This window comes from Myotis nattereri, assembly GCF_964212035.1.
Source record: "Myotis nattereri genome assembly, chromosome: 2".
Taxonomy (NCBI): Eukaryota; Metazoa; Chordata; class Mammalia; order Chiroptera; family Vespertilionidae; genus Myotis; species Myotis nattereri.
The window spans coordinates 170,251,053-170,264,787 of NC_138076.1; the positions used below are offsets into that span (position 1 = coordinate 170,251,053).

A 13,735-nucleotide genomic window follows, 5' to 3' on the forward strand; every position below is an offset into this window, starting at 1 on the left:
TACATAATAAAGAGTAAAGGCAATTTTTTTTCCTGTGTTCTTTCCAGTGGTCTCATCCTGGCTATCCATTATAATCACTTGTGCAGCTTTTGAAAAAATGCTGTGCTAGGGGTCCACTCCTGGCCAGCTTGATTTAATCCAATTGGTCTGGGGCGTGGGCATCGGTGTCTCTGGAAAGTACTCCAGATAATTCCCATGTGTGTTAGGGTCGAAACCACTGGTTAGGAAAGCACACTGTATGAATTTCACTCCTTGGGGAATGCCTCATAGTTGACAAAACAACATTCAATTTGGAGTATGGAGAAATGTAAATGTTATTTATTTGACCAGTGGACTTAAAATCTGTAAGTGAAAGAACATTAAACAATATAAATTCTTTCAGGGAGGGAAACTATCCTTCATCTTTTTAGTCCCAACACACAGTGAATTATGTGGCACTTGATAGATTTGCAATAAATATCATTTGCACGGAATTAAAAGTCCGAATCAAACAAGTAGACACTGCATGTGATTTAACTTCTCATGACCTTTGTTTTTCTATTTCTGAAATACTCGAGGGGAAAAAATGCTGATTTCTGTTGTTTTCTGATAAGCCGAAAGGTCAAAGATGAATTTAATTAACTTGCTTTCCCTTGTGATTAAAGGTAAGTTTGCATGTTGATCACATAAATGAATTATTTACAGGTTGTGTGATAAAATAAATAACACATCATTGGATAACTGATATTTCTTAGGCCTTACTACTCAAGACAGATGGTTGCCATTCATCAGTCTCAATTTTGGATTCATTTTACTCCAGATAGTTTGTTCAATTATGTATTATTTTTTAGGTTAGAAGTTTAGATTTTTTACTCCTAGTGCCCATGTACCCAGTACTTGAAGAAGATCATTAAAACCATCCTTTTGAAATTATTTAATTCCCTATTCCTTCCCAGAGGTATTTTTGACCCTTTGGTTACCTTAGACATCTCAGGAATTTTGCTCATTTTTCCTCATCCTTTTTAAAATGTCTGCCCAAATGGTGTAGCATTGCAGTGGGCTCCTGAAATTTATTTAAAGATTTTATTAGTGGTCGTTAGTATTTTTTCTTTGCAATGTCAGCTCAAGTCAGTACCACGGTTTGCTTTGACAATAAATGGTACCCCCATTTAGATACCTGTTGTTCCTCTTCATCAGAAAAGAAGAATGACAATTACAAAAACAATTTATTGCTTTCTAGTCAACTGAATTTTGAAAATAATTTCTCTGTAGCTAGGATTGTAACCCGTCCTAGCTGTGGGATACTTAGATCACAGAACCATCTAGTTGGTTAAATTAAAAAACAAACAAGCCAGTTTATCATTAAGTTGGCTCTAAGTTCCAATCTTAATTAAATATTCAAAATCACTGCTAGAGATTTGGATTCTTTGTCTTCAGAAAAGTCAGAACATCTGATTAAGAAGTGAAAAGTTCATGAAGTTTTCTGTGAATAAGAGATTTAGTCACTTGGCTTTAGACAATTTAGTTCCAAAATTTTTAAGTCACTTGTCTGTAAGTAACAGTTTCCCACAGCTAGATTTGTTGGCAGTATCCTGAAAGTGTGGAGTATCCTGAAGTGTTGTACTAAGAGAACCTAATACCATGCTGTAGAACCCGACAGTGCATCGTTTCCATAGGAAAAGCCAGGTGTTTTTCTCTTATGGCAAGCTTGGGAGATGTGTCCATTTTCTGGGCTCCAGCTCTTATTGAGTAACTGGCAGTCTCTGTGTATGAAATCGTTACCCCTCGTGGCTAATAGCTAAATATTATGCTAAAATATGGATGTTTCTATTGTACTTAAAAAATTTTGCCGAGAACAGTCAGCATTACATTCCAGATGCAGGTCCATGTGAGGTTGAATATTAATGAATACATGAGATAGAATGTGTTAAATTCATAGCCAGTTCAGTGCCTAGTGAATGGTAGGTACTTCTTAAATATTATTATCATAAATATTGTTCAGTAAGCCTATGATGAATTTTCCTAACATGATAAATGATACAGTGACTGCATCTAGAATGCATTGATGGGCTTCGAAGTGCATATCATCCAGGATGAAATTGCCTTGTTTTCTGCCCTTTTCAGAGCATCTTCAAAGCAGTTCCTCATGGCTTACAAAAGTTTTAACACATCTGTCAACTTGTCACTTGGTTTTTATCACACTGAGTTTCCTTTTTTTGCTCTTTGCTTTAAAAAATATGTGGCTTGCGACTATTTTAAATTATAATATATATTTTCCAATGCATTGCGTTGCTTTAAATGGTTATTTCCTAACACCATTCAACACGCCTGCAATGACATGCTCGGCTGGATTGGCAATGTCAAAGTAGGAGCATGTAAAAAAATGGAGCACTTAATTGGAATTTCACAGTGATTTCCGAATAAACCAGCTTAAACAAGGTGTATTTATGTATAGAAACCAGGAATTGACTAATCTCCTGTGTAAATGTATGTGTTAAAGAGGTGATTTAAAATGGTGAAGAAATTCTACACAATAGGACTTTAAGCCTGGTCACTTCACAGGTGGTTCTTAAGCCACTAGAGTTGTCACTGTAGATAGCATGTCATGCTGATTACAGCTTTACTAGTACTTTACAAAGAGGGTAATATACCGCAATATAAAAAACTGCTCAATTACAACTTTATTCCTGGCTAAATTTAACACTAAGAAATAGATCTTAGAATCTCATTGATCACACATGAATTTAATTGATCATTTGTCTAAAATGAACCATTCATTTTTTTTATTCTTTATTTTTTCATTTTTAGGGCTCTAGGGTTATCCTGAGAAAGGTGTTGGCTAGAGTAGTAAAATTTGTAATTTGTACATATCCCACATCATTATTTCAATGGTATCAGTAGTACTTTATATCGAGCAAAAATATGTTTATGCATTTCTAGCTGTCATGATAAATGCAATATACTGAGTCTTTTGCAATATTACTGAGTCTTTTTCTTTCATCTCAGTTTTTAAAATGGCAAATAACACAATAGCCATAACTTAATTATCTATAGAATGTTTACTTTGGAGATAGAATAACTTAGCTAACAGATGAAATAACTTAGCTAACAGAAATTCTTGGGAATAAACACGATGAGGCAAGTTTTATGCACAGAATATATTTCCATTTTTCTAAGTACTTCATATATTCATAGAAATAATGGAAAATGTAACTCTGCCTAAATAATGTCATGCTCTTGTAATATAATTTAAGATGTTAAATTGAAATAAAATGACATCATTACTATGATGGTGCTATAATCAATATTAGAACAACTTTTTTTGTTTTGTTTTGTTGTGTTTTTTTGTTTTGTTAATTCTCACATGAAGACATTTTTTCCATTCCTTTTTAGAGGTAGTTGGAGGGAAAGAGGGACGGAGGGAGGAGGAGGAGAAAGAGAAAAAAACATTGATGTGAGAGAGACACACTAACTGGTTGCCTCTTGCACGTGACCCCGACTGGGGACGAGGAACGGACCAGCAACCCAGGAACATGCCCTTAACTGTGAATTGAACTTGAGACCCTGTGGTATGCAGACACTCTAACCACTGAGTGCACTGGCCAGGGCCGAACAACTTTTGATTATAATGAAATTTAAAGATGCTTTCTGGTGTGGCTCAGTAAGCATGTCCTCAAGTGAGGATTACAAAAAATTTTTTAAAAGTTTTATTGAACTTTTTGCACATGCAAAATAGGTACTTTTCTTAGCTGCCATATTTTCAAATATGCATTAAGACATTTTCTTATTTGAAAATCCAGATATTCAAAAATAAAATATTAATATTGACTGATTTCCATTATATTTTAAAAAAAACCTGAATTTGTGATTAAGTTGCAAGTTGAAGGCATTAAGGAACCTGAGACTAAAATTCTTACTGGGAAAGAGACTTATTCTGATACTAGTGGCCAGGAAATTAATTAGAAGAAATATTTTAATATCGCTATTCGCCCTTTCTCTCTAATAGAAGTGTCAACCAAATTCATGATCGACAATGACAGATCAAAACATATGCGTGCGATTGGTGCCAGAGAGAACTTTATATGTATCACGCATGCGCAAGTCAACTTAGCCTTTTATATTTATATATAGAATAAACTTGCTTAATTAGACCTGCTTTCTGATTTAGCTAAACTTTTTCCAGCCCAGTGAAGCACCCCAACTTCTCTTTCAGGTAATTGTCAGGAACACAGCAGTAAATATCAACACGAAGCAGATTATTATTGTAGATCATGCAGGGATAAACAAAGGGTAAAATATTTAACTGCAGCAGTGTTTGACTATATTCTGCACAGTGAGAAAGCCTGAAGTCATTTTCAAGGGGCACCATTTCTTACTTCTTTTTAGTCGGGTCAAGTTTCTAAGCTTTCAAAAATCTCCATTTTCCAGCTAATGAAAAGAAAATAGGATTCTGCGGAGTCTCCTATCTACCTACTCCAGGACTTCTGTGAGGATCAAATGAGATGAGTCACGAGAAAATGCTTCACAGACATTTGGCTAAACTGTGAAATGTTTGCACCTGGCTATAAAGCAAGTCGTATTCCTGGGCTGAAGAAACTCCAAGGAGGCTAGTTGCGAGGGAGAGGAAGCTGGGCGTTGCTATATGATGTCATTACCCGGCACCCACAGCAACAGTTTCTGGACTGGGCTGGGCTGTGGGCTGCATTTTGCACCATGGGGTCTTGGCAGTGTTGGCTGCGATTTGGTGGGCTGTTGCTTTGTTGGTGCCAGGTCCACGGGGCTGTTTCTCTATAAATGGCCAGTGTGTGTCACAGCAGCTCCTGCATTGAGCGTCTGCCCCCTGGTGGTCAGTGCACATCATAGTGAACGGTTGGATGGTCGGACACTTAGCATATTAGCCTTTTATATATATAGATATCCTTCAAAGGCATTGGTGAAAATAAACACATACTCATTAATTGATTAAAATACAAGTCTGAAATTACTGTGTTCTTAAAAGAAGGTATGCATTTGTATCAAAATAATTTTTACTATAATTGAGAAAAGAGGTGCCTGTGGAGAGCAGCTCAGTGTTTGGACAGGTTCAAGCCTTGGACTAATAAGAGGGCACGGTCCCCTCGTGGCAAAGTCATGTGCAGGTCCCAGCTCGGAGGACGAAGCCCTCCCAGCACAATTATAGCCAAAGGCTATGGTTGTAAGCTTGACCTTATGGTCCAAACCTGTGGTTCCAGGTGGCTGAGTGATGTGGGCTGTGGGAGGTGCAGCAAATGCTGCCAAAACAAAGGTTTATAGAGTTCTCAGGTGCATGTAATTAAGTAGATTCGAAACTCGGGAGAATATTGGAAACATCTTGACCACACCCTTGCTTTGCCTCCTGGGATCTGACTATAAAATAAAGACTTGGCTTTCAGGCTGGGGCACTGTCTCTCCATCTGAGAACATTTCCAGTGTCCCAGCTGGCCCCAGCTGTATTCTTTTGTCTGTCTTCTTTAATCCTTCACCGCCCCTCCTCAGATTCACCACTGGCCGTGCTGGATGTGGTTCAGGTGCCATTGGGTATGAAGGGAGAGTAATAAAAACATTCATTTTGAAGTCATGTGTTAGATTTCAAGGTCATCTGTTATAGAAGATACTGTATTTCAGGTAGTGTCAGGGGAACAGGGATGGGGTCAATTCCTGATCCTCTTTTTTTAAGGCCCCAACATCCCAGTGTCCATGTCCATTGGTTATGCTAATATGCATGCATACAAGTCCTTTGGTTGATCTGTTACATCCCCTCCCCCACCCTCCCCTGCCTTCTCTTTGAGGTTTGGCAGTCCATTCAGTGCTTCTCTGTCTCTGGATCCATTTTTGTTCCTCAGTCTATGTTGTTCATCATATTCCACAAACATGTGAGATCATGTGATATTTATCTTTCTCCAACTGGCTTATTTCGCTTAACATAATGCTCTCCAGATCCATCCATGCTGTTGCAAATAGTAAGAGAGTTCTTTCTATTTTACAACAGCATAGTATTCCATTGTGTAGATGTACCACAGTTTTTTAATCCACTCATCTGCTGATGGCCACTTAGGCTATTTCCAAATCTTAGCTATTGTAAATTGTGCTGCTAGGAACATAGGGGTGCATCTGATCCTCATTCTTTATGTAAGACGATAGGAAGTTTCCAATTTCTTAGATTTGCAGATCATTTATTCAGTTAATGAAAATGTATTGACTCTTTAGAGTGTGCCAGGTATTCTGCTGGGTGTGCCCTAGTAAAAGGAAATTTCCCACCTTCAGGAAATCCCATCCATATTTACATTTATATTTAAGGTACTTAACCAAAAGCTGGCATATAGTAAGTGCTCAGCAAAAAAGAGTTATTAATGTTCTATGACATCCTCTATAGCTATTTTTCATCTACTGAGAAACAGAATTTAAAATTTCATTATTTACAAGGATAATGACAACTAGCCCATGTATATGTATTGAATATATTAGGAACAGCACAGTTTAATAAAATGAGCATAACAGAATTATATGGCAACTCTCTATACTATAAACATGAATGCTTTCAAGTTAACTAGATTTCTCTTGTGATAAAATGTTATTATTCTTCTCAAACACTTTTAAACACAAAAAAGTGATCAGAAAAAAACCCCACTTTTGTTGTAGAATTGCTCAGATTCTGTAATTTATTATTTATAAATTAACTATTATAAAGTTTGGAATCCAACTACATATTTCATAGAACCTTTTGAAAGTAGGTTAAAGTAGTATAATCTCTTTTAGAAATTAAACTCAGCATTCAGATTGTTTCTTGGCAAGTATTATATCTAGAGCTGTGCTATTCAATATGATAGCCGCTAGCCAGATGATCCTACTTAAACCTAACATGATTTAGTGAAGAATTCCCAGGCATGCTAGCTACATTTCCAGTGCTCAGTAGCCCTCTGTGGCAAGTGCATATTGGACAGTGATGCTATAGGACATTTCCATCACCACAGATAGTTCTCTTGGATAGTGTTGCTCTAGGATCATTTAAGTAAGGGAATATTTGCTGCCTGATATATACTACTTACAATTAGGACTACATGGAGATAAACTGTTACATTTGGTTTTGATCATTCCAGTCTTTTCACCACATCTTCCAAATCTTGATTAAATTATTTGGCAAGGACTTTGACAGATAAGGGCTACTTTAAATTCAGTAAAAGGAATAACTAAGTAAAGGCTCGGGAAATGAAGGGCTTTTACTCAGTGACTTGGGAAACTTGGATTTTGAATATTGTCTGAAAGAAATGGCTAATGAGTGATATCAATGCTTTCTCTGCAGCGCCTCCCAAGCCTTTTTTCCTGACTGCCCCGCCATTCTACTCAGCCTGCTGCGGTGGGTCCTGTCGGCGCCCCGCATCCCCCACTGCTTTTCCGAGTAAGTTTTTATGCCTCATCAGCAATGCCTCAGTTATTCTGTAAACCGAAGCAGCAGGATTTAATGTGCTCTGGAAAACCAATTGGTAATGCAATGGCAAGGAGCTAATTCCTCACTAAAAATCACAGCGATCCTATTCAGGAGGCTCCCAGAGATTTATCAAACCTCAGCACACTGAGCAATTGTGAGCAGTTTCTAATGGCATTGAAACCCAGGGCCGACACCAAGGAAAGGACTTGTTTTCCATTGGATATAAAAGATCTCAGAGGAACCACTTTGGCTCATTCTGAAATGTGTAGCAATACCCATTTAAAGAAGAAAAAAAGGAAGGCTAAGAAATTGTGCTGTGCAAAATTTCCATTCAGCTTAAAATGTGACACAGAAAGCCACTAGGTGTCCATAGAAAATAATTTAAAATCGTTAAGATTGTAAAAAGAAAGAAATTCCTCCTCTTCTTGATCTTGAAGAAAGCCAACCAGCCTCATAGGACATATTTGCAAGAGAACTTGTCCTCAAACATTACAAAATTTCAGTCAATTTCAGGGGTGGAGCGAGAATGACAGCTTCCAAAAACTTAAAGAGTGTGCACACACACGCAAAGGAAAAATGGCTCCCTGAAAGTCAGTGGAGTTCACCTTGGTCTTAGATTTCTAAACTAGATAGGAATCTGGAGGCAGAGAATTCGAGTTTATGATAAAGAAGTCCAGGGGAGGAGTGCGTTTATTGCAGCTGCCCAAGGTAAACATTTATGCAGGTTCACCACTCCGTCGGGTGAAAAGTGAAATAAGAGTTGAGCTGGGCCAAAGTCAGAGCTCCATCGTGGTTGAATTCCGATCCCTGCCGCCTCTCTGCGTGTGTTTTATGAATGTTTCAGCGGAGCCGTGGCTCAACAGACTGATTCCTGACAAGTGAGGCAGCAAATGCTGGCCGTTTAATGAGCTGCAAGCTTCTGAGCAGCTCTTTAGGGGGCCGACACTTTCCCACAGAGCACTTTACAGGGCTGGGACCCAGCCACAATGGGCGACAGACCCGTGACCAATCGTCACTTTCACTTGACTCATCCACACGCGACCTCACCACGATTTTTCACTGTGCGGATGAACTTTAGGAACCATTTCACACGGAAAAGGCTTGGGCAAGGGTCAGTTGCCCTTTTGTATGGTCATAAAGCCAGGCTCTGTGTGCCAGTCTTTTCTCCTGTCTCACATTCCAAGTGAATTTCTGGACACCATTTAAGGCACTTGACTGAAAAAATAAAGCAGTGAATGAAACTGACTTTTATAGACTCATTCTAGCTCATCTTCCCATATAACCCTGTCCACCTGAAAGGGGATTTAGTGGATGAGCTGAGTGCATGCAGGACTTGCTGAATACATAGGGCCCATGATCAACTGTGGGGATTGTTTATTAACCAGGACTGATGCACTACTATTTTGGAAGTGACCTATTAATTGTCCATTTAACTAGAGTGTATTGATTCAAATAGAAAAATAGAAACCATGACTAAACCTTTTACTCGCTCCTTCAAGGTGGTCTTCATGAGGGCAATTGAAAACTGTTGGGCGAATTAAGGAGACATTTATCACCATATATTTGAGTATCAGGAAAAGACCATTGGAGCAGAGACTAAAAACCCAAATACCTGATACCCTAGCACAGTGGCATCTCCGTGGAATTAAGTCTTTGGTGTTGTGTTCCAGGGGTGGAGATTAGGAAAGGTCCCATGCCTAGTTTTGGTTACTTCACCTTGATGGAACACAGAGTTCTTCTGCTTTAGAAAACCTCTAGCAAAGGAGCTTAAGTAAGTGGAAATGGACAAAAAATTCCGTGCAACAGGTGGATATTCGTGTATGTGTCAGTGGATGTTTGTATTCATTCTCTAGGAGTGTTTTATTAATGAGTCTTTATTTTTTATTTATTTTTTAAAAATATATTTTATTGATTTTTTTACAGAGAGTAAGGGAGAGGGATAGAGAGTTAGAAACATCGATCAGCTGCCTCCTACACACCTCCTACTGGGGATGTGCCCGCAACCAAGGTACATGCCCTTGACCGGAATCAAACCTGGGACCTTTCCGTCCGCAGGCCGACGCTCCATCCACTGAGCCAAACCAGTTAGCGCTAATAAGAGTCTTTAAATCATGAAAGTACTCTAGTGCCCAGGCCTGTTTAATAAAAAGAGCACATTGAAACTGTTCTAAAGACAGTTCCTAGATAACTTCATCTTCTCAATGGCTTGAACATTTACTTCAAGCAAGTTTGATTTTCTTCTATCTGCTTCTCAGCTCTCCCCACTTTATGCTTTCGGTGTAACTGTTGTAAATTGTGTCGATCTCTGGGGGCTTATAAGTCTCTTGTTTATCTTTTTTTTTTATTTAATAAAGCAGCTGAGATTGAGGATAGAGAATGCTGCACTGGGTTTGTTTTTATTTCTAAAGTTGCATTTTAAAGCAGTTTAGAGATGCCACAAGTGTTTTTAAATAACCTTTGGTGTCTCATTAGTTATAAATCTGAAATGAATTCCTTATTTTCTTGCTTATAATGTTCATTGTATTGGCAGCAAATAATAATGAAATGGTGGATTTATGTTGTCAATAAAGACTTTTACATAAATAACCATGAGGCCAAGGAGCAGTTAATAAGGCTTATGTCTGCACAGTAATCATTTTTATTTAAAGCATTTACTAGATCCCCCTGATTTTTTTCTCTTTTTAATAATAAGAGCACTTTTTATGCCCAAGCATTTAAACTTTTTCCATTGTACAAAAGGAGGAAAATGAACTGTCCAAATAATCTCATATTATGTTTCAGGTTGGACAGCCAAATTTAAGGTTTATACTAAAATGTTTAGTAAGCGATGAAATCAACAGCCCTCATTATTGTTTCACAGTATTAACTTCACTATTTCCCAAAGTGTAGGATCAGATCAACACACCCATAACTAGCAAGTGAAATATCATTTTGACTCTTTTAACATGACTCGGTTGTTTATAGTTGATTTACTTTTTCTGTTAACTTTTAGATTTATGATCAACTCATAGCAATGTGGAAACAATCATTCATCCAGCGCCCTTCCCACATATAATAAATAGTTTAATAGGCTATTTAAGCACAACCCTTACAGTGGGGGAAAATTAAAAGGCAGCAGTAAAAGTTCTCCCCTCCCTCAAAGCAGTGTAAGGAAAATCTTTGATATTACATCCATAAGTTTCTTTTAAAAAATAACACATTTCTCAGCTAAAAGGAAATGGAAAGTTTTGGAAATTATGCAGAGAATGACCTTCAGAAAAACTACCTGAAAAAAGTTCAGGGAGTCTTAATTATGTAGGATAGCTAATTGAATTCATCAGATAATTATTTCTTTTTGTCTCTGAGTACCCAACTTGAACTTGACCTTTTTAGAATTTTTTGCATTAAAAGACAAAGTTTAGATGTGGAGCACCAGTGTAAAAATATGCGCAGGGAAATATTCTGGGACAAGCTGCTCTGCCTTTTTTATTGGGAGATGACCTTCATTGTCTTCCTTTGAGATCATTTTACTCCCTTCTCTTCTTTGTTAAAACTTAAAAGAACATAATACGCTCTCCAAGTTTGAATTTAAGACTTTGTGGAAGGCAGCAGGGAAGGGACATTGCTGTTATTGTGCATGTAGGTTGGTCTGTGAGTGCTGCTGTCAAAGGGGTTAATGCTCTAGTTAGTATTCTTTTTTTCTGTTTAAATCCTCACCTGAGGATATGTTTTTATTGACTTTAGAGAGAGGCAAGGAGAGAGAGAGAGAGAGAGAGAGAGAGAGAGAGAGAGAGAGAGAGAGAGAGAGAGAGAACATGGATGTGAGAGAGAAATATCCATCAACTGCCTCCCTTATTCACTCTGACCAGGGATCCAATCCCACAACCTAGGTATGTTCCCACACAAGCTTTTGGTGTATGAGACCACGCTTTAACCAACTGAGCCACCTGGCCAGGCTCTGGTTAGTATTCTTGCCACCTGATTTGGCTGTTCTCAAAGCTGGTGTGGCTGCAGAAACTGACAAGACCTGTGGAAGTCCATTCAAGGCTGCATAAAAATTTCTTTTGTAAAGATTTCTCTTTAGCACTCTGATATCTTCAGAGGGATGCAGCATTGTGTTCAAATAGGGAAGGAAACCTAATTATTTTGTTGAGAACATAATTGAGTTTGTGCAATAAGTTGAATGTAGGTTTTGACTTCTTGGTAGTGACGGGAGGGGTACTCCATAGATAAATGACACTCGGTCAACCAGGAAGAATGTTTCAAGGAGACAGAGACTCAAAGACAATAGATTTTCCAAGTCGATGGCTCTATTCAGCGTTTCTACAGAGGCAGTGAAAGCATATGAGTAATGTTTCTGAAATGGAGTTCTCTTCTCCCTAAATGTTCATAAGTAGTGGGGGGTGGGGGTGGAGGATGCGGGAGGGGAACTAGTTATTAGTATAGCATGCTTGTTCCTGACCTTGTCTATAGCCCTTGCCTGAACATAAAATCTAACAGGGCAGTGAATAAAAGTCCTGATTTCAGATTTCCCCCAACTAATGCACAAATACAGAACAGGGGAGCGAGCTAATTGGGCGGATAGAACAAAGTAGGGGAGGGTTGTACTTATAGCTCAATGTGTGTCTACAGAATGATGTGGGGATGTTGGATTGTGCTTTTGGAAGTAGACTATCCAGAACAAAGGGAGATAATAGTCCTGTTGGACCCTGTAATGGTCAGATTGCCTACATCTATTCAGTTCTGCAGGTCCACGTTAAAAGGCACGTGGAACAGATTTGCATATAAAAACCAGGTCAGGAGGTAGTCAGCAACTAAAATGGTGAAGGAGCAATATGCCTGGTCAGGAATTTTTTAAAGCAATTGAGTATGTTTTGCCTGGAGAAGAGAAATAATAACATGAAGTTATCTTTAAGTTAGATATATTGTATTTATTACAGATATAAAGGAAAGATTTGGGGCCAAGTGAGTAGAATTTAATGGAAATTGAATTTGGGCTGAATATAAGGGAAAATTTTTTAGAAAATCAAACTGTGTGATAATGAAATATTATTATATAGCGTTCCCAAATTCTAGGTGTATAGAGATTGGAAGATAACTTCCAGCTTAAATAGGGCGGGCTAGGAAAATGCTGTATCTTTTCTCTTCAGGCCTCAAATCCACGAGAATTGCATAAAATGCATATGCATACTCCACAGTTGAAAATAAGAAGGGCCAGGAAGCTCTTCACGGGAGAGAAAATGAGGAAACCCTGGCAGACAGGTGAACAGAACTACAACTGTTCAAGTGTTGTTGCAAAGATGAGTCCACAGAGAAGCACCACTCTATGTTGGAGGAAAGCAACTCTAGGAAGGAGACATGCAGACCCATGGTTCAAAATAACTTACGTTTGAAGAAATAGTTAATGGGCCATTGGCATCCTAGCTGCCCTGGTGGAGAGGCCTGCATTAAACAAATGATCTGTCTCTTTGAGCTCTGAGAAGCTACTATTGAATCTGTATAGAAGGATGAAGGGATGTGCTTCTGAAACGTTGGTTGGTAATCTCTGATGAGCTATCCTGAAATCATCATCATCACCACCACCACCACCACCACACACACACACACACATTTAATCCTCACTGGAGAATATTTTTTCCATTGATTTTTGGAGAGAGTAGAAGGGAGGAAGGAGGGGGGGAGAGAAAGAGAGAGAGGGAGAGAGAGAAACATTGACATGAGAATCAAACCCATGACCCCTTGATCTGCAGGCTGATGCTCTTAATCACTGAGGCAAACAGGCCAGGGTTTTTATATTTTTTTACTAAAAGCCTTAAGTGATGTAGATTCATTGTTGCTTCACAGATGTGTGCTATAACTTTTCTTAAAGTCGCAAGGATATTGGGTCATCACTGAATCTTTAATACAGAGAGCCTGTGTAAACTCAGAAAGAAAACCTGAAACAGTATAGCTTACGAGGAGTGGCCATCATATAGCACTTTTTGAGTTGCTGTGATCCCAAGGTAGCCCAGACTGGGGGTAGAGGAGAACTGGAAACAAGGCCAGTGCCATGGCAGGGCCCAGGTACTTAGAATGGAGCAAAGACATGAATGGTCCAAAACCCTTCACAGGGCTTCCAGAAGCAATAAGGTGAAAGGATATAGGACAAAGGAAGTTGTCCCATATGGGATCAATAATCCAGAGATGCCAGTGAGTCTAAACAGCACACGAAGTCCCAGTACACTGTTCTTGGGAGAGTCTATGTTGGGTTGCAGGGGTAACAGTCAGGGCAGAGCTACACTTCTGTGCCCTTGGGCTGATGTCTAGAAAGTGACCTACCGGGTGCCCTCTTGT

General features: G+C 38.7%; 1 protein-coding gene across 1 annotated transcript in view; it reads left to right on the top strand.

Moving 5' to 3' along the window:
• DBX2 (developing brain homeobox 2) overlaps window positions 1-13,735 on the top strand; it is a gene marked incomplete at its 3' end in the record, with an annotated part of 37,135 nt that overhangs the window by 9,777 nt on the left and 13,623 nt on the right. The window contains exon 2 of the mRNA XM_081082699.1: window positions 7,298-7,393. Within this exon, the coding sequence (XP_080938825.1) occupies window positions 7,298-7,393 (96 nt within the window). The remainder of the gene's footprint in view (window positions 1-7,297; window positions 7,394-13,735) is intronic.